This window comes from Thalia democratica, chromosome 7 (genome assembly GCF_965202585.1).
Source record: "Thalia democratica chromosome 7, ktThaDemo2.hap1.1, whole genome shotgun sequence".
Classification (NCBI taxonomy): Eukaryota; Metazoa; Chordata; class Thaliacea; order Salpida; family Salpidae; genus Thalia; species Thalia democratica.
Genome location: NC_139171.1, coordinates 52,835,932 through 52,855,722, shown reverse-complemented (window position 1 = coordinate 52,855,722; position 19,791 = coordinate 52,835,932). Strand labels below are relative to the sequence as shown.

Sequence of the window (19,791 nt, the reverse complement as noted above, 5' to 3'; positions counted from 1 at the left end):
AATCATATTTTTACTACTTAACCTGTAAAAGTTGTTTAAAAGTCCAGGTTTTTTAGTAGTTTTTGTTATAAATTCAAGAGTTTTTTAGCCAAAATTGTCAAATTCCAATTTTATTCAGGATTTCAGGTTTTGTGGCAACCCTATTATTACATAAAGATATCTCATCTTCAAGTTTAAAACCAATCTACTTTAAACATTCAGTTTTTATGTGTATTAAATTTTTTATCTAAGTATTTTCAATTAAAAGGCCTTAATTACAAAATAGAGAATGCTTTTTTGGTTGATTTTCTCATTAAATTTTTATATTTAATGTTTTTAAAAACTAGCATTCATTGGATAAACTATAACAAAATAGTTTCATGAAAATTGGTGGTCTTTATTTCAAAAACATTAGAAGATTCATTATGAGTGGATTTTGAAAATTCTAAAAATATTTTTAACATAAAACCAGCCATCAATTCCTATGTATTCAAAACTTTTTACAAAACTGCCTAAACCTTGAAAGCTAATCTAAAATGTTTTATTCTTAAAAAAGTAGTTTGTAAAAAGCTTTTACTTATGGTATTTTACATTAAAAAAAGTCTACACCCATATATCTCACTTACTTCACAAAATAAATGAATTAAAAATAAACAATTAGAAAATTTAGAGTATTTGATAAGAAACTTATAAATATATTAAAAACTTATTTTCCTATTCATTTTTTGGTTTGCGCCTTCCATAAAAAAACCTATTAAGCTTACTGACTTTGATTGCTTATATCTCAGAAGTTACTTTGAATTTAGTTAAGCAGCTAAAAATGTCTAATAGCTAAGATAAGCTTGTAAAAAACAGTTGGACCCCTCTAAGCCCTTAAATTCTACAACTATTATTTTTTTCATGTACTTTTTCATCAGCTAATAAAACTAAAACTTGAATTTTTTTTATGGAACTTATCTTGCCTTGATTAATTTTAAGATTTATATAAGTTTTTCAAATTATTAAAAGAGGTAATACATAAAATTTAAATAAATTTATAACATCAAAAACTAGTAATAAACATGCATATAGGATATTAGTGTGGTTTTATCTATTTCAATTCTGAAACTTATCTTTTTACATTTAGTTTTCACAACAATGTTACAAATATTTTGTTTTAAAAATGTATCTATATTATTTATTTTTTTCTGTACATTGGTGCATAACTCAGAGTGGCCGCTGGTTTTTAAGAAATTTCTTCCAGGTTTTATAAAGTACACTTTTTGGGTTTATTTCTAGTCTAAAATGAACTTAAAAATTAAGACAAAGCATTTTGAAGAAATAGTATCCGAGTCCGTCCGGATAATGCCTTTTTAGATCGGCAGGATTCTAATTTGAAAATATTACTTGAAACTGGCTGGGAACTTATTTGTAAAAAAAAAAACTTGTATCCAGCCGGTACTAATTTAATAGATCTGATTAATCACTACTTTGAATTCCTAAACTTCTCTACTTGACATTTAAAGTTTATTTAAAATATTTATTTGAATTTGTGATTATTATAACCATAGGAAGAATTTTTACTAATTTTATAAATATTTCTATTTTTTCTTAAAGTTACTCAAGTGTAACAATTTAAGCTAAAAGATACAACAATTTTGATAAGTATTAATCATTTATTTTTGACAACCCTCGGCTGGAGTATCACACTAATAATATAAAATTTACTGGAACAAATTCTATAATATTGATGTTGGCAGGCCAGACTGAATTGGATTTTTAAAAAGGCTAGGGGCGATCATTTTTACTTTGCAGGCCTAATACAGCCCTTGGGCCGTACGTTGCCCACCCCTACTGTAAAACTACTTTAAATGCGCTTTTTAGTAAAAAAAAATTGATAATGAGAAATTTTTTTTATCTATATGATATACTTTTACGTAATATCGAAATTTCACTACTAAACACATAAAATTTGTTTAAAATTCTAGTTTTTTTAGTGATTTTTGTTAAAAAATCCAGGTTATTCTGTGTATTTTTTAATTTTTCAAATTCCAGGTTTTTCCAGAAATCCAGGTTTAGTGGCCACCCTAATAACTATATTGGTATTTAAACTTCAGGATAGCTACATTAATTAATCTTATTACCTAATACTTAAAGTTAGTTAGTGTTGACCGTAGAATACATTTTTAATTTTTTTAAGTATAAATTAAATTTGTTTTGATAACTAATAAAAAGTTAATTGTTCATAGGATCTGGTAAAACTAAATAATATAATTTTCACTTGCTTAATTAAAAAAAAAAACTTTATCTGTTTATAAAAGGGAAAAGTGATACTGATGAAATTTTAGAGATTAAGTCTCTTTGAGATCTATTTTTTTAAACTCTAATTTTGTAAGGAACTATGTTGTAAGATAAAGTTTAAGAGTTTTTACACCCAAATTATCTTAAATAAAATTATCTCAATTCATTTAAAAACATATCTGAAAAGTTTTATTTGTTTATAGAATGATTTGTTTGTAAAAAATGTCAAGAAGTACTAACTTATATTTTTGAGCCAAGGAAAACAGGTCCCAATGAGACACCAATACTTTTGTGGTTAACTTTGTAGAGAAGTTTAAAGATAAAAGACAAATAAAACGGCAATTGGTTGAGGGAAATTGTGTGGTTATATAGACTTAAATTGTAACTTTTATGGTCAATATTAGCAATAAATAATTTAATTTTAAAACTTGGTCACTGTTTTATTAAATAAGCGTGTCTAGTTCAATAAGCTATTATTTGATAAATTTAATACTCTTACTGTTTTACTTATTAAATAGCTCTAAATAGTTACAATAATTACATACTATGTACTTCAGCAACATCAAGGTTCTGCACTCCAGGTCAATTAATTTATAACTGATTTTTAATAATCATAATAAAATCTTTTTACAATGTAATTCATAGCTTAATCCATGGGTTGACAAACAAGAAATACAGCCAACAAAATACAATATTAAGTTAAAAACAACTTATGAAATAAAAAAAGAGTTTTTATGTATTAGGCTTTTCAAAATATGTTCTTAGTTTAATAAAACAGTAGTGCTTGGAAAATAGTAATTTAACTAAAACATTGTTTTTGAGAGTTTTTACTATTGAAGTATATTTTTTTAACCAGAAAAACTTGCAAAAATTTTTGTTCTAATTGATCAACTTTACTCAAAAACAGTTGCTTCAGAACTTTGTACTTGGCACATTTGATAAGATCTCAACAGCAGCTTCTTGCGACAACAGCAGCTTCTTCCTAATAAGGACAAAACCAGTCGTAGGTTGTCTTGGATCTGTTGTTGTTGGTTGTGTAGTGAAGTTATTCTATTCGAACAAGAACTAGAGTTAATGTTTTAAACTGTTTGTGTTTTGTTTGTCTTAAAATTGAGTAGCAAGGATGTCCAAAAAGCTGTCAGGCAGCACAAAATTAGACAATACGTCATGGATCCAACTTTTCCCGAGCCATATTCAATGGACTGCGTTAAGTTTGATCAGACAATTAAAGAGTAATAAATTGTTTATTGAGCAAAAAAAAAACTCAAAAATTTAGTCTGAGGACCAGGTGTACGAAAAAACTTTGGTAATTACCTGAAATAATGTCTCACCAAAATCAAACTGTAAATATGCTATATTCAATATCTTTTTCGACCATAAATATATGCTAAATATCAATGGTTTAAGTTTTATATGTTTAATCTAAAAAGATACTTTATTTTCAACAAGTTATATAAATACATAATAAGATTGAATTTATTTATGATAAACTAAAATATTTAATCAACTTTATTTTACAATAATGTAATCAATATAACATATTGTATTGATACAATCTTTTTATATTGTCAAATAAGAGCGATTTAATATTTAAGTTTTATTAGTTCATAATGAGTAAGTTTAACTTTATTTTTGTGTATTAATAAAATACAAATATTTAGCAAAAAAAAATATGGTCAAAAATGACTTCAAATAAAATATATTTTTAGTTTAATATTGGTGCAACATCATCCTAGGTAATTACCAAAACTTTTTGGTTATCAAGTCATACACCAGGATACAGTTTAATGTCATGTCCAGGACAAAAAAATAAAGAAAATTTAAGTTCAGTATTTATTTTTCCATGTTGGAAGTATTTTTATTTTAAAAATTCTGGTTGTGTAGTTTATTTTTTATAAACTTGGCACCTTACTCTATTGAATTGAAATTTAGACTGGTAGCCGTTTAAAGAAAGTCACTGCTTTTGATAAAAATATATATGTATGTTGTTGTTGTTTTGTAGTATGGTGTCATGTGAGGTAAATTTGTTTTCAATCAAAATTTGGTATACCCCTTTAGAAAAACTAAGTTTTAACAAGTAACTTTCAGTGACTTCACACTTCACAGTTCACACCATAACTCATTTATATGCTCTCCTCTCACTGTCTTGTTATGTAAAAACCTCTAAATTTTTAAAGTTTTAAACTTTCAAACGAATAAACAAAAAATTTAATTAACTAACTAAAAATTACTGTAAAGAAACTAAGTAAAAGATAATTTTTAGATAGTGTTTACATAAGTTATAAAACTGTATGAATAAGACTGCTCAAATCAATAGATAAGAGCTAGACTATCCTTTTTTTTTTGTTCAACGACTGTTACTTTAGCTGACAATGTTTCTTCTAAAAGGATCTTCAGAGCTTTTCAGTTAAATTTTACTTAAAAAGCTCTGAAGATCCTTTAAGGAGAAACAAAGTCAGCTGAATTAACAATTGTTTAATAAAAACTTTGATAGGTAGTGATTTGGTATTTTCTATATAAAAATATAATTTTTTTACTGTATTATTAACAAAAAATAACATTAGTATAAGTTTTTCAAAGCTTTATACAGGTGTGCAAATTAAATATTTTATTCACGATCCGGTTTCGGTGACATAAAAATTGCAACCTCTCCAAGTTAAATAAAATAGTAAACTAAAATACAAAAGGGAAAAAATCTAAACCAGGAACAATGACATGCATATTGTGCTTAAAAGAACCTTTATTAATACTCGAATCCGCTACAAATTGCATTAACAAAAGAACGGAACTGATGAACTCATGCAGACACAGAAACAATTTTTTATTATTAAATTGAAAAGCAGACAAAACTTAAATCAGATTATAATACTAGTGAAATATAGGTTTTTTACTTTTTCATTGAGTTTTTGTTGATTGGTTTAAATTACAATTTTTAGATAGTTCTGGAAATCTTAATTCGACTTGTCCTGGGTATGACGTTAAACTGTTTTGGTGTATGACTCGATAACCAAAAGGTTTTTTGTACACCAGGTCATTGACCAAAACTTTTGAGCGTATTTTTTGTCGGTCAAAAAACAATGATAGATAAATTTTAAGATTTATTTTTAGATAGTTCTTAAATCCGTTTAAATTTTGACTTTTACATTAACTTAAAACAAATTTGATTTTGAAATTTTCAGTAATTTAGAGTTTTGTTAATAATTGTTGATACTTGACTTAAAATTCCAAATTTAGATAGTTTTTAATTCAATTTAGATAAATTCTTAGATATAAATATCTTTAAGTTTTTTTAAAAAAGCTCTTAGTTCAGTTTTTTTTTTGACTCATTATAGTAATTAAATTCGTTTTACAACTAATACCAATTTTACCCAATTATACTCTGACAAAATTTTAATTTTCGAATGTGTAACTTTTTTGTTTTTTCTTAGATTTTCACGCATGAAAAAGTTTTCTTATAAGATTATAGATAACCAACACTGTTATGTACAGTTAACTATTTTACACCGAAACCCGGTCGTAAATATTTTATTTGCACACTTCGACTTGAATCATCTTTTGAAAACAAATCTAGGTGTATTACAATTAAAAGCTTATTTTGAAAAAAAAAAAGTAAAACCTTTTTGCTAAAGGTAAAATAATTCACTTCTATAAACTGTGCAAACTATGAATAAAATGAAAAAAGTAAAACAAGTACTAAATACTACACTTTTAAGTGAAAAATATTTAAAACCTACTAAACTAAATACACAAACTTTATTTAGACAAACTGAAGTTATAATAAAGCTACATAAGAAGCTTCTGAGTATTAGAAACTTTGCAAACAGGGTAATGCTCCCGGTGTTACCGGCGTCCCCAGATTCCTCTGAAGCCAACCCTGTAACAGGTTCAGCAGCCTCAACAGGAGCTAGATTCGCGGTAGTTCCGGGGCATTCTTCTGAAGTATTCTCGGTTTGCGATAGTACTTCGGTTCTGGATCGAGTTCTTGGGGGTTTAAGAACCTTTTTTAAGGTTCTTTCAATAGAGGACATTTAATTAGATTAGATACAATGAGTTTTTTATAGTTTCAGTTTATTATTTACAACAAAAAATACAAAAAAACAAGTAACACACAAATAACTGCAAAGTTCAGCTAAATTAGGAAAATGAGCAGAAATATGCTTTCTGCTCTGTTTCACTGCGGTGTGACGAGTGGTTGTTTTGCTCAGACTCCGTTGATGGTTTACCTCGAAGGGTTGGGCTGGGCACGTTCTCTTGGTCGTGGTCGTTGAATTGTGATCGTGCGATAAGCGAAATAAAATTTTAATTTACACAAGAAATATTTACAAAATAAATGTACACTATTTTGAGTGTTGGGTTGCTGAACAAAGACTTAATCAGAACAATACCACTCGCAATGGTTTCGTTAGGAATTATCTATCAAATAACTTAGCTATACGCTATAATTCTAAAGCACGTTACAAACTCAAGTCGAGTTTGACGCCCCGATATTTATAAGTTATAAAATTAAAGACACGCAAACCTCAATTTGAGCTATGCGCCTCGTTGAAGTAATTAAATTAGAATCACTCAAGAAAACGCTTTGAATGATTAATTTGAAGTGCTTGTGCGGCCACAATCACTGATTGTGACGTAATGAGATAAGATTTGAGATCTTCGATTGACGTTGTAATTTCAAAATGGCGACTGTCGCTTCGGACTGAAACTGGCGTAGTGGTGCTTCTTGTTAACGTTGAAATCCAAATGATCTGCCTTCTCGTTCGCTCGGCTCTTTTTATACGCTTTTCTTACATAACATCACCTGGTCAAGACATGATTGTATGATGTAACATGCTGATTAAGGCATGAAAACCCGGCGTGATCGGTGGTTGATTCTATATTGAGTTCAAAACGAATATTATAATTTAAAGTGGTTTTTATAGGAATGAGTTTTGTGATTTAACAAAACAACGAAATTTTTTTAAAAATAACTTTAAATGAGTTCAATTTTAAGGCAATCGACGTGAAAGTAATAAGACCTTCACGTTGATGTCCAACAAGGGTTTTAAAGAGATAAATACCACAAAATAAACTAAGTTTAGGTACATTTGCATATATGTTTATACCTAGCTAAGTTTTGTAAAAAAAGGAAATGAAAACATTGTTTAATGAAAAAAATTAGTTTATAAACTCAAAAATATGATCATGAGTGTAAAGCATATAGTCGAGTAGTTGTATATAGGGATAAAAATACAGCGACCCAAGATCAAGTCACCTGCACTCCAATTTTTATTATAAGATAATCTTACATTTTTTAACTTGCATTTATTAAAACGTCTTATACAGTAAAGTTTTGAATCGAAGAAAAATTAATAAACATAGCTAAACAAACTAATTAAAAATACTTTCACCAATGATCAGTGTAATAAAATTTAAAAGAACTTTGATCAGCTAAAAAGAATTGTTATTTACAACATACTGTTCTAAAATTATATTAAGTTTTTATGTTTAATGTTCATATAAAAGAACATAATTTTAGAATTTTAACTTATTAGTAGTTATATTAATTTTTATGTCTTGAATGATAAAGCTAAGCAAAATCAAACTTTCTCTCTTAAAAGTGTAAAATATATGTATTCTTACGTTACTATAACCTAACTTATTTTAGGAGCTCTTCTGAAAACATGCATACTGTTTAGTATCAAGAAAATTATGACCAGTTAGTACTCTTGTGTTTTAGAAATCAGATCAATTATAACTTTAGAGTCTAAAGTTTAGACAATGGATTGGATAAACTTCCAAAAATTGTTAGTTAATTCTATATTATTTAATTTACAGGTAGGCATAAGCAAATTTTGTTTTATTGTCTTGTACGCTTATAATTATATTTAACTAAGGTTTATAATTAAGTTTCAATAACTTTGTTTAAACAAGTAATTTAAAGTTATTTTTATTGAAAAATATTTAAAAGTTTGAAATAATTAAAACAGAAAAGTTATGCAAAAAACTACTTAAAGTCGTTCACTAAAAAGTTTGATGTTTTTCTTATCATAATCATATCTTGATGCATTTTCAAAGTTAAGGTAAAACTGTTGTTACACTTATACTTTAAAAGTTGATTGGTGTGTATCTATTTTAAAACAAGTAAACTTTTTATTAACGAAAAAACTTTAGGGAATTTTAGTTTGTTTGATAAATGAGAGATCGTTTAGATCTGTTTTATTCATAGTTCAAAGTTAAGTATTTTCTTTTACAATTACTAAAAAAAAAATAACAAAACTATTACTAATTTTGTTGAACATGACCACTACAATTATGCATTTTCATGATCAAAATTTAAGATGAATTGTTTTGAAAACAAATTAAGCAACTTATAAATCATTACCATAATATACAACTGTACAATAAGAAAGTTAAAATCAGAAAAAATATTATCTATATGCAAATTCGATTATATAAGCAAAATAATGAACTAGAAGTTAATAATCGCCAGACTATAAGTCTAATTGTCTTTAATTTTAATTTTATACATTTATTTTGCGTTATTTCAAAAGTTACGTTTATAAGTAATAGTTAAAAAATAAAAATATCCCTTTGTTTTTATCATATGAATCAAAATTTCTAATAAAATAATTTTAAGTATAAAATATAATAGATGTTTTAATGCATGTTAATAAGTAATATACTGTAACAAATGAATTAGGTGCATCTAAAACAAATTAATAATATTATTTTTTAGTCATTAATACTATTAGATCTATTGAACAATGGTTTAAAGTCATTTGACTAGTGTTTCAGAAATCATGTTTTTAGTTAAGCTTGTTACGGTAGTTGTACTTCTTATTTGTATGTATGGATGAAAAACATACGTGGGTTCTCAATGTATAGATTCGTGTATTTACTAACATAAGATTTTTAATGTAAGTTTATTTATAAAGCCTCCTCAGTCCTCAATATTTAAGATAAAATGCATATTATATCTCGATAAGTTCAAACAATAAATTTAAGCAATGCTTAATGTCTAATTTAGTTAGTAATTTTCTTTAAAGATCTCTACTGTTTTAAATATTCAGTTTTTGTTTTACATGAATGAAACCTTTTTTTAACTTTCTATAATTCTTCAGCAAATATCAGTATGTGTAAAACAAGGCATTATTTTCCAACGCTCATGTTAAACGGTTTTAGCAGAGTTTTATGATGTTAAAGATAAGCATCTGTTTTCGCTTAGAAGCTTTTAAAAAATATTTGTTTATTACGTTATTAAAATTAAATGGCTTCTTACTCAAATTAATTTAAATACTAACTTACATAACTTAATTGTAATAAGTAATTTTAGAAAAAAAAAGTTTCAGCATTAAAATTTTTCAAATAATTCAAACCTTAAAAATAAAATTATCAGTACAACACAAACTTTTATTAAATAACTGTTACGTTATTAAAAATTAAATCTCAAGTATTTAGTAATGAGCATGCAAAATAATTCAATACTTCTAAACATAAATTGTATTTTCTATTATGTAGCACTGTTAGAACTTACTATTTCTTTAAAAAGTAATTGCAAGCTTAAAAACTAAATAAACGGTTAAACTTTGTTACTAATAAACAGTTTAATTACAAATTCAAATTGTTATTTGGCGAAAATTTTTCTAATTAATTATTAGAATTATCAAAACTGTTGGTAACAGATTTAAAGACTAGTAGTATTACAACTCATTTGTCATTTCTTTCTTTTGTAAAATATCAGCTAGTTCTAAAGCTTTTTACAAAAAATAACAACTTTTATTACTAGTTGTGTATTCTTAAAACATATCTGTTTAATAAGTGCCGTAATAAAAACTTATATTGTCGACATAATATTTCATTACTGACATATAATCGTATAAATTTAAATCCTTGTTAGGTTGTTTGAAAAATAGCATTAGAAATAAGATAAAGCTAATTGAACATGAATACTGTCCTACATTTTTGACCATATTTTTAAAACTTATGCAGTTTTGTTTAATAAAAATCTTTCTAGTTTTAAAATTTAATCAAGGTAAGACATAAACAATGATCATTATACTTTATTCTGACAAAATACTTACTTCGTTAACTGTCCATCGCCATAAAAACGACTTTAAAGGTTTTTGTTTTAATTTACTTTAATACACAACACTCCTAATTAAAAGTATTACTTTTCAAGCTAAAACCAATACGAAATATATCAATCAATTTTTTTATATATAATTATTATAGAAACATAGGTAAATCAGTTAAAAACTTAATTTAAATGATTACGAAAAAATTTTAAAGTAACTAAAGTTATTAAATTTTTAGGAAACTCTTATTATAAAGAAAAAAAAAGTAGTGATTTTACTAAAATTTGTTTTTTACTAATCTAATCAAAATAATTAAACTAGTAGGGTTAGTATGTTGAAAAAATATTGCAATTTTAAGGTCTTTGGAATTAAACTATTACTCTAACACTGTTCAGTTAACAGTACACTTTTGTCATGAAAAAGACAGTACGAAACTTCTGCTTGAACATTTTCAAATGTACGAAGCTGTACTTACCAATCATTAATCCTTTATTCATCAGGAATTTTTGCGTAAGTGTGGCAATGAGTCATTACTAAAGACCATGCCTACGAGAATCTATGTACTCAAGTGCGGCATACAAGCTGTACATTACTAACCACTGGCGTCGCTTATGAATGATCTAATCTAAGGTATAAAGCTTGTTTAAAATTAGCAAGTTTATGATTTGTAAACTCTACATCGTTTATTTGTAAATTAAATATGTTTGGAGGAACTAAAAAATATTTTTTCTATTAGCAATTATACCATTATTGCGCAATTTTCATGTGCAAGGTATATAATTTTCAAAAAAACCCTTCGAAACAAAGCTTTAAGGTCTTATCAAGACTAATTTTTTCGTTCAACAGAAAAATAATTGGTAAACAAAAAGTGTACAAACCCATCTTTTATAGGGTTTTGACAGTTTTGCTTTTAGTAAGATTTCTCAAACGAAATCAAAAAAATTGATCAATTGCTGTTGAGTGTTCAAAATTTGAAGAAACATCAACAATAATTGAACCGCTTTCTTTTGTTCTATTTAAACTGCATTGTCGAAACTGCTGAAATAAGTACAAACTGTTGAACAACAACACAATTTCAAAGATATTTTTTACGTTAAAGTAGGTAGTACGGTACGCTAACAATTTACAAGGCAATCGCAAAGTATTAAGTATATTTTAGTTATCTTATTATATATAATACTTTCATATTACTATTATATTATCATTACTATTTTATAGAAAAGTAAATCCCAACATAAAAATACGTTAAAAAGTTAATAAAGATTTAAGCAGTACTGTTTTATAACTTATTGTTTTTTTAGTATTAGTAAATTGTATTATTATTTCAAACAATTTTGGTAAGAAGTTTACAGTAATCTAAAACTAATCTATTTTAGTTTAAGCTCTAGATTATATCCGTTAGATGCCAATGAAAACACAAAAAAACAAAACTTTTAAATCAGTTATAAAAAGTCATTTTAATTTAAATCTGTTTACTTTGTGATACTTAAAATTTAAAGTTCAGTTAGTTGATAGTAAAATAATTAACAGTAGAGGACTACACATAAAGATAATGTGTTTAGTAAATCTAATATATTTTGTAAGGAATATTTATATCAGGATTTCTTAAAGCTAATTTTATAATAACCCACCTAAAATCTAAATAGAAAAACAAATTCCCTTTTATATTAAATATTACGTTTACTTTATTATTTACCCGTTTACTAGTTTTTGCATACTGATGATTAAAATTGCCCCAAAAGATTTTTTTTAAACATTACTGTTATTTCAATCAGTTTTTACTATGTTAAGTATGATTTGAGTTTAGAATAACAAATAGCTAATTACTTATCATAAAACTTGAAAAAATAACTTAAATAGACATTTTTCTACAAATAATATACCGTTTTTCGTATACAAGCGTTAATAAAGCAGATCAAACCTTATTAAAGGATTTAAATAGAAAATTACAGAGCAACGTTTCCGTACTAAAGCAAAATAATCTGAAACTACTTCTAAATTGATCTCAGTTGGAATGATTTAAATGTATGACAAAAACAATGAACTTTATTGCTTTATCGTTTAAAACTGATCTAAAGTTGCAATCTTTAAATAGAGCTCGTTTTATTTTTACTAGTTTATTAACATGTTTGTAAACATTGTATTTATTCTAGTTATAGACTGACTTTTTCTTTTTTTTTAAAGATTATATTTGTTAAAAACACAGTCGTATAACGTTTTAATGATCTCATTATAAGCTCAATTTTACTTCACTTTCCGCTTTAACCTTTATTTCTTACTAGTAGAGATGAAAGTTTGCTTGCATTTTCAATCAATGATTAAAAGTTTCAATTTATTTAATTTGAATGCGACTTTTTTGGAATAACTAATTGCAAATTATAAAACATAAGATCGATAATAGTTGTTTAAAATTATATTTTTCAAGTGAGTAAAACTGAAAAACTAAACTAAATATTTTAAATTGAAAGCTTTCTCAGCTTTTTTGTTTCTCAAAATTTTATTTAGATAATTAAATTTATTTAAAATTGATAAATATTTACACTATCTTGTATTATAAATAAAACACTCACGAGAGTTACAACGAATAACATACAAACAAAAAAGGAGAGCGTTTAAAGAAAAAAAAACATTTAAAACCAGCGCCGATTTTACATACAGACTATTTTCAGTTGGAAATTTCGGAGAAGAGACTTGAGACGCTGTGACGTAATAAAGACTCGAGACATGTCATCGCAAGACGTTAGATTGAAAATGGGGCGGCACGTTAGTTAAAGCGAGTCAAGTTCGAATAATTTATTTTTTCTTTTAATTAGTTTTTAACTAAGAAGCATACGCTTGAGGTTGCAGGCTTTTTTTTTTGTTATGCTTTACTGTAAGTATAATTCAAAAGTTTATGTTTGAGTTTTAATTTTTTCGTATATGTATATATATATATTTAGTTTGTTCATATATTTAATTAGAGTACTTTAGTATAACTATTTACAAAAATTTAAGCTTAACCATGTAAACAACAGTTTATATCTCTTTTTTATGTAAAACTTCAAAAATATATAACATACAAACTACATGTGACGTTAAGCTAATTTGTAGTAAGACTGTTTGTATTAGTTAGTTAAAATTAAGCTTGATTCTAGACTTGTATTCGTAGTTATACTTAATAACACTTTGTATATAGTACTATGTTTAAAATTAAACTGACTTAAACAGTTATAATTGAATCGCTTTTAACCAAAATTCTAATAAAATTGTTTCTATTTAACTGAACATAACTTTTCCTTCTTATCAAAAATTAATAGCTGGTTTTGTTTTCTTTCCAAGATTATCTTACTAAGTTGATCTATACTTTATTACTATAATATTTTATGCTTCTTCTGATTAAAATTTATGATAAATTTTCTTCTTAAACCTTTGTAATAACAGCAAAAATTGTTACAATTATACAAGAGAAAAGTTTTTATGTAAAACGTGCAAAATTCAACCAAAGTTTTTTTTCCAAAGAAAAAACTTTTATAACTTTTGAATTTGAAACTTGTGTACTTAATTCAAGCTGAAAAATACCTTAACGCCAGCCGCGAACCTTGATAAACTTCTTGGTGAAATTAAACCACAGTTTTTGTTTAGTATGAGTTGATGTATCGGCCAGTTTCAGAGAAAACGTGTGTAAAAAACAGATTGCTCAAAAACAGAAACTATAAGGAAAATAAATAAAACACTTTATTTTTTATCTTGAATTATAAGCGGTTTTACACTATTTATTTTCACAAACTTATGTGTTTAAGCGCAAGAAAAAGTAACGTAAGACACTTCATAAACATTTTTTTAATAATAAGCTTGTATTATAAACAATTTGTTAGGTAATAGTAAACAAATTATACTAAATTTATCACTTTAATCATTGTTTTTAAAATATACTTTATTGTTATACAAAAGTTTTATTATGTTAGACAACAAAATTTGGGAAAAAAACAAAACTTTCGTTCAATCGGTATTCATTTCTCGTGCATCGTAATACCCAAAGAACACAAAAACAAACCCAATTACCGGTTTTAACTAGCCGAAAAACATAAGTAACGTTAAACGTTGTTGAACGCAATTTATGGGAGATTACAGAATTAAAAAAATTCCCTTTCGTCAACGACGACTTGCATGTTGTTACGTCATAACAACTTACAAGAAAACTGGTAAACAATCGATCTTTCAAATAAGTGTTTAGTTGTGTGCGCACAAAAACTTTTTCGACTTTTTTTCTGCCTTCTTTTTCGAGTGATTTCTTTCTGTTTCGCGTTTTCACACGTTTGTCATTTCATTGTTCATTGCTGAGTTTATTTGTATAGACTGTTAGAAAAATTAAAGATATGTTTACAGTTTAGTAGCTTGATTGTTAATAAAAAATAAAGTGTTTAATAGAACTAAAAAAGTTTTCATAAGACTTAAAACTTTTTTTTTCTTTTGATTTTGTTTTGAAATAGATGGAAACTTTTTTGGCAGATTTTTTATCATCGTAAAAACCTATAGATAAGATTTTTACGTTGTTGTTAAAAATTGATTGTTTGACTTTAGAGAAATTGAATTTGTTAACAAGTTTTTTTTTTGTTTATTGCGTATTTGGTTTGAGTTTATTTTTTACAGTTTTATTTTTGAAAAAACTGCGAAACTTTATTAAAAAATTATTACTTTTGACATTTTTTATGAACTATAAGTAATAAGAACAGATATAAACAGTTAATTTGATGATATGACTTTAAAAAACCAATGAAGTACAATATAAAACTAGATAAATTTATATAGTCTTAAATCAGCAAACTTTGCTTCTTTTGTATGAAATAAATATAAAATGTAATACCAGCTTGATAAAATACCAGTTGTTTTTTGCGTTTTTATTATTATCATATATTTTTTTTGTTTTGATAGCTTACCTTTCATTTAGTAATTTTTTTTCAAGTTTAAATAAATATAAATCAGGTTTATTCTTAGTTTTGTATTATTTGTTGTCTTTTAAGTTATTTAAAGGTTGGTCTTTACCATAAAGGTCAAATATTAATGACTTTTAAATTTTTAATGATATACATCTTCTTAATGTCAAACTTTTATTATGCTTTATCATTGCTCTTTTTTTTCAAAATTAAGCTATACAACAAACAACTGTTTACTTATTTTGTAAACAAAACAAAAAAATAACAATTAATTGTTTTTTCCTTGTACGTTTATCTAATTTAGTTAAAACAATTTCAAATCGCTTTTAAATTTTCATAAAAGGGAGTAGTTTTACAACTGTAAAAAAAAGAACAATAAAGCGCTCAATCTTTTTAAAAGATGCAGTATTTCATTATCAGCTTGTCAAACATTAATATTTGATGTGCAATTGCTTGCTTTTTATGTTATTACAAATCTTTTAATAGAGTTTTTCTATTGAGTTTTATAGTAAGAGCCTTTTGAACTATATAACTTTTTTTATTTGTTCAGTTTATCATTTAAATTTCTTAAAAATACAGTTTTAATTGTTGATTTTTATTAAAACTTTCAAACAAAACAAAACCTTGTTAAAATTGTTTAAAAACAAAAAGCTTTTATTTGTATACATATGTAATTTTTGATACGGTTATTTATACTATATATATATGTAATAGTTAAATTTATTCTTTAAAAAATGTATAAAGAGTTTTTAGAATTACATAAGTTTTTAATATACATTATTAACTATAAAAATATCAATATAATTTTGATAAAAGATAATTTTTAAACTGTTTGATTTCTTTTTTTTTAGGATTACATAAAATATTTTTATTTACATCAAAAACTATAAAAAAAAACAATATAATTTTGATTAAAGTTAATTTTTTGATACATCTGTTCAATGTATATTTTTACGTCAAAATTTGGAGAATTTTTTCATTTTGTTAGATATTAATTATAAAAGCTTGTTTAGAACATATTTTAAACATCTAAATACGATAAAATTTAGTATAAAAGTACAAATATTTAAAAAGATGTCGAGCGATTTTACGAGTGAGAAAAGAAGCGTCAATCTCGTCCAGAACATTACTCGTCCAAAGAGGGGTCATCCAGTTTTGTAAGTTTTAAACTACAAAACTATCTAGTTTGCTGATAGCTTTTTACAATTATATATACATCATTTATGAGATATAATTAAATGATAGTTATAAAAAATTGTTGTGAATTTATATAAAACTAATGTAATGAAAACTTTCAATTAGAAAATATAAAAAAAAATGTTAAAACTTTAAAGAAATTAGTGTTTAGTGTTGAACTTTTTTTGAAAACTTAATATAATTTTTCATAAGTAAATAGATAATGTCACAAAACCGAAACTTTACAAAACATCTTTTATTAAAAACAATTATTTTTACAGCCCCCCACATTTACCACCTAAACCGAGACCTCCCAAAACAAGACCTCCCCCTATGGCGTACCAGCGCAACTTTCTGTCCAAGTGCCTGTACGACGTGCGGTCGTACCTGGAAAAATCCCCCAAGGCGAGACCGGGAATATGCACGCTGATAGTGGGATTTTTTTGGCTCCTGACCGCCCTGACGTTGCTCATTTTGAACGGCGTCCACCCCACCTGGGTATCGCTGCTCCTCATCAGCATTTCCCTGCTGATAATCGCCATCGGGTCACTGGCGCTCATCAGACTTTATACAAAACCAAAAGAGAGAAAAGTTACTTTTGTACCGGAGATCCGCATAGACGAGACGGACAAGCAGTTGATCGAGGTGACGGCGTCGGAGCAACAGGCGAACAACTGCAACTCCAAGTGCCTGATGGTGCCGACGTCGGCGAAGCTCAGGTCCGACGCGAACCACCACAACTTGTTTCGAATCGACACGGCGACGAGGATATTCAGGGTGTACAAGGACCCGCTGGTGCTGAGGGGAATCACCGAAATAAAGTACAAGTGCGGGTCCGAGTTTTCGGAAAAACAAGTCGACGACGACGTCACGAACTCTGATTCGAAGCGCGATGACGTATTTTTTGTCGATGACGCGACGGGTTGTGATGAGAGGAAGTCGATGAGCGAATTGCCGACAATGAAAAGTTCTTTGTAAGTTCCGATGTGCGTTCCGTTTTTTTTTTTTGTTTTAACATAGTGCATTAGAACAAATTTGTTTTTTTTGCAGATGTTCACTGTTTTTGTTTACAAAAGAAACGCAGCATTTTAAAGTTGAAAACTTTTTGAAAATAAAAAAAGTACGAGACAAAAAAGATATTCATAAAATGAATTGTTTTAACTTTTTCAAAGTGGTGTGAAATCTAAAGTTTAACTGTGAAAATTTAGAACCGATTGATTTATTTATTTTTAAAGATTAATCGTTCAAAAAACACGTTTTAAAATTACTTTTCCTGTTTTGTTTAACTCATGTTTAAAAAAGTATAACTTTTTTTAATCAAAATTAATACTGATTAGAATAAGTTAAATTTATTAATCTAAAGTCAAAAGTATATATTACATTTTAAATTTTAACTTTAAAAGCTACTTTTTTTATAACATCATTTAGTTAATGAATATTAAGGTGTAAGAACTTACGCTTTTTGCGTTTTTTAATTAAGAAAAAGTAAGTAAACTGTTGTGAAGCTATAAACTTAAGTTGGTTTTCAGTTGTCTATGTTTAAATTATGTTTAATCATTTAAAAGTAATTACAGTGCAGTAAATCAAATACAACTTTTTATTACGTAAACATTAATATACACGCTTTAGTTTGTTTCTAAAGATGTTGATTTATATTTTTGTATGTAATTATACTTAATTGACATACAAATGTTCATTATAGTACGTCATTAAATCTTTTTATAAACAACTTTTGATATGTCAGTTTGAGTAAGGTATCTTTAAAAGCATATATTTTAAAGTAAAAGTTTCATGTTATTTTTTTATATAAAAATCTAACTTTCTAAATTAAAAGAAAATAGATCATTATTTTCTTAATTCTAAGTGTAGAAAATTAATTTACTCGTAATTTAGATTTAAATTTTTATTGAATTTAGTTCAAACTTAAATAGAATAAAACTTCTTGTAATTTAAACAAAAGTCATAAGTAAAACAGATTTATGTGTAGACATTTATGGTAACTTATTTCTGCTTCAATTCATTTAAAATTTCTAAAGCCGACAAAACAAAACACCTAATGATTTGATTTATGTAAACCTGAACTTTGACAATTAACATTTTTATAATATAAAAAATCCTAAGTGCTTAAGAATCGAACATAAGCCTATTATTTTATAAAGTTAATAAGCTTAGCAAGCACTTTAAATGAGCTTTACAGCCGTCAGCAGCAGTCGAAAACAAAAACACGTTTTACAATAACATTGCTACAAAGTTTCTTCAAGTTTATAGGTTCATATACTTCACAATACAAACCAGTTTTAGTGTTTCGTTAGTGTGAGGCTACTGTTAACCTTTCGCAGTGCTTTGATAGATAATTATGAGCTGTTGAGGTTATGTACTTTCATGCTTAAACGGCAAGATTATTGATAAATCTAAATATATACTTTTATTCACGTTTCTTATATTATTTGTTTTTTAATTTGAAACTGGTCTATTCTAACATGACATGTAGATTTAAAATTAAAATTTTTTAGCATTGTACCTTTGTGTAAATTCTACAGCATTATTTAATCATAAAAATTGTAAAGTATAGCTCTAATAAGCTAACTTGCTATTCATTATGTATAAAAGTTTTTGAATTGTTATTATGTACATGTTTGTTTATCTATACTTCATTTTAAAACTTACGTTTATAAAATACTGTTTATAAAAAAAATGTTTTCAGCCAGCATTTTTGTTAGCTGAAGATTAAGTAAAAAATATACCTTACTTTTATTTTTTATAGTTTATACATACTACTTATATTAATAGTGTAATAGTTTGAAAACAAAGTATTAGTTTCAAGTAGGTTAGGAGTGCTACATAAACAAAACTTACTTCTAAAACTTTAAGTTGCAAACATCTTATTCGTTTTGTTTTAAAATAAAAATATTTTATAATAACTAATAATCGGTCTTTTCTAAATAATTAAATCTATTAAAACTTCCTAAATTTTCTTTAATAAAGTTAACTTTTGCTGAATTTATTAAAGTTAAAAAGTATTGAAAAAACATTTGAAAGTTTTCTGTTGATTAATTTTTAACATTTTTGCTTACATTTATATACGAGAAGGTACTAAAATATAAAACTCTAATACATATATACTTTTCTATGAAAAATTAACTTGAAATTTTAAACTGAAAATTTACATATGAATTTCAATCAGACTTTAAACTCGTTTTCCTGAGCACAGTCAGACTCTTAAACTCGATTTCAAGAAAACTTGCAATTTTATGTGACAAGTCAGCTGTTTGATGCTTTGACGCGTTGTCTTAAAGGCAACAAAGCGACAAACTTCATTAAAATTTGTCAGCAATTAACTTTGGCACCGCCATGAGCAATTATAAGATTTCTATCCAGCGAGCGATACC

General features: G+C 26.1%; 1 protein-coding gene across 1 annotated transcript; it reads left to right on the top strand.

Annotated features, from left to right (window-relative positions):
- The first annotated feature begins 12,999 nt into the window (after positions 1 to 12,999).
- Positions 13,000 to 17,503, top strand: LOC145840951 (uncharacterized). Its single transcript, XM_082948308.1, has 3 exons — positions 13,000 to 13,076; positions 16,301 to 16,383; positions 16,684 to 17,503. The coding sequence occupies exons 1-3, from the start codon at positions 13,038 to 13,040 to the stop codon at positions 17,378 to 17,380; spliced, it is 819 nt and encodes a 272-aa protein (XP_082804434.1). The 5' UTR covers positions 13,000 to 13,037; the 3' UTR covers positions 17,381 to 17,503.
- The last annotated feature ends 2,288 nt before the right edge of the window (positions 17,504 to 19,791 follow it).

Bases quoted from the DNA above. Each gene is read 5' to 3' on its own strand.
- LOC145840951 (XM_082948308.1), top strand. From the start codon at position 13,038: ATGTCATCGCAAGACGTTAGATTGAAAATGGGGCGGCAC. The intron at 13,077-16,300 runs GTTAGTTAAAGC...ATATTTAAAAAG, and splicing joins GATTGAAAATGGGGCGGCAC to ATGTCGAGCGATTTTACGAG. The intron at 16,384-16,683 runs GTAAGTTTTAAA...TTATTTTTACAG, and splicing joins AAGAGGGGTCATCCAGTTTT to CCCCCCACATTTACCACCTA.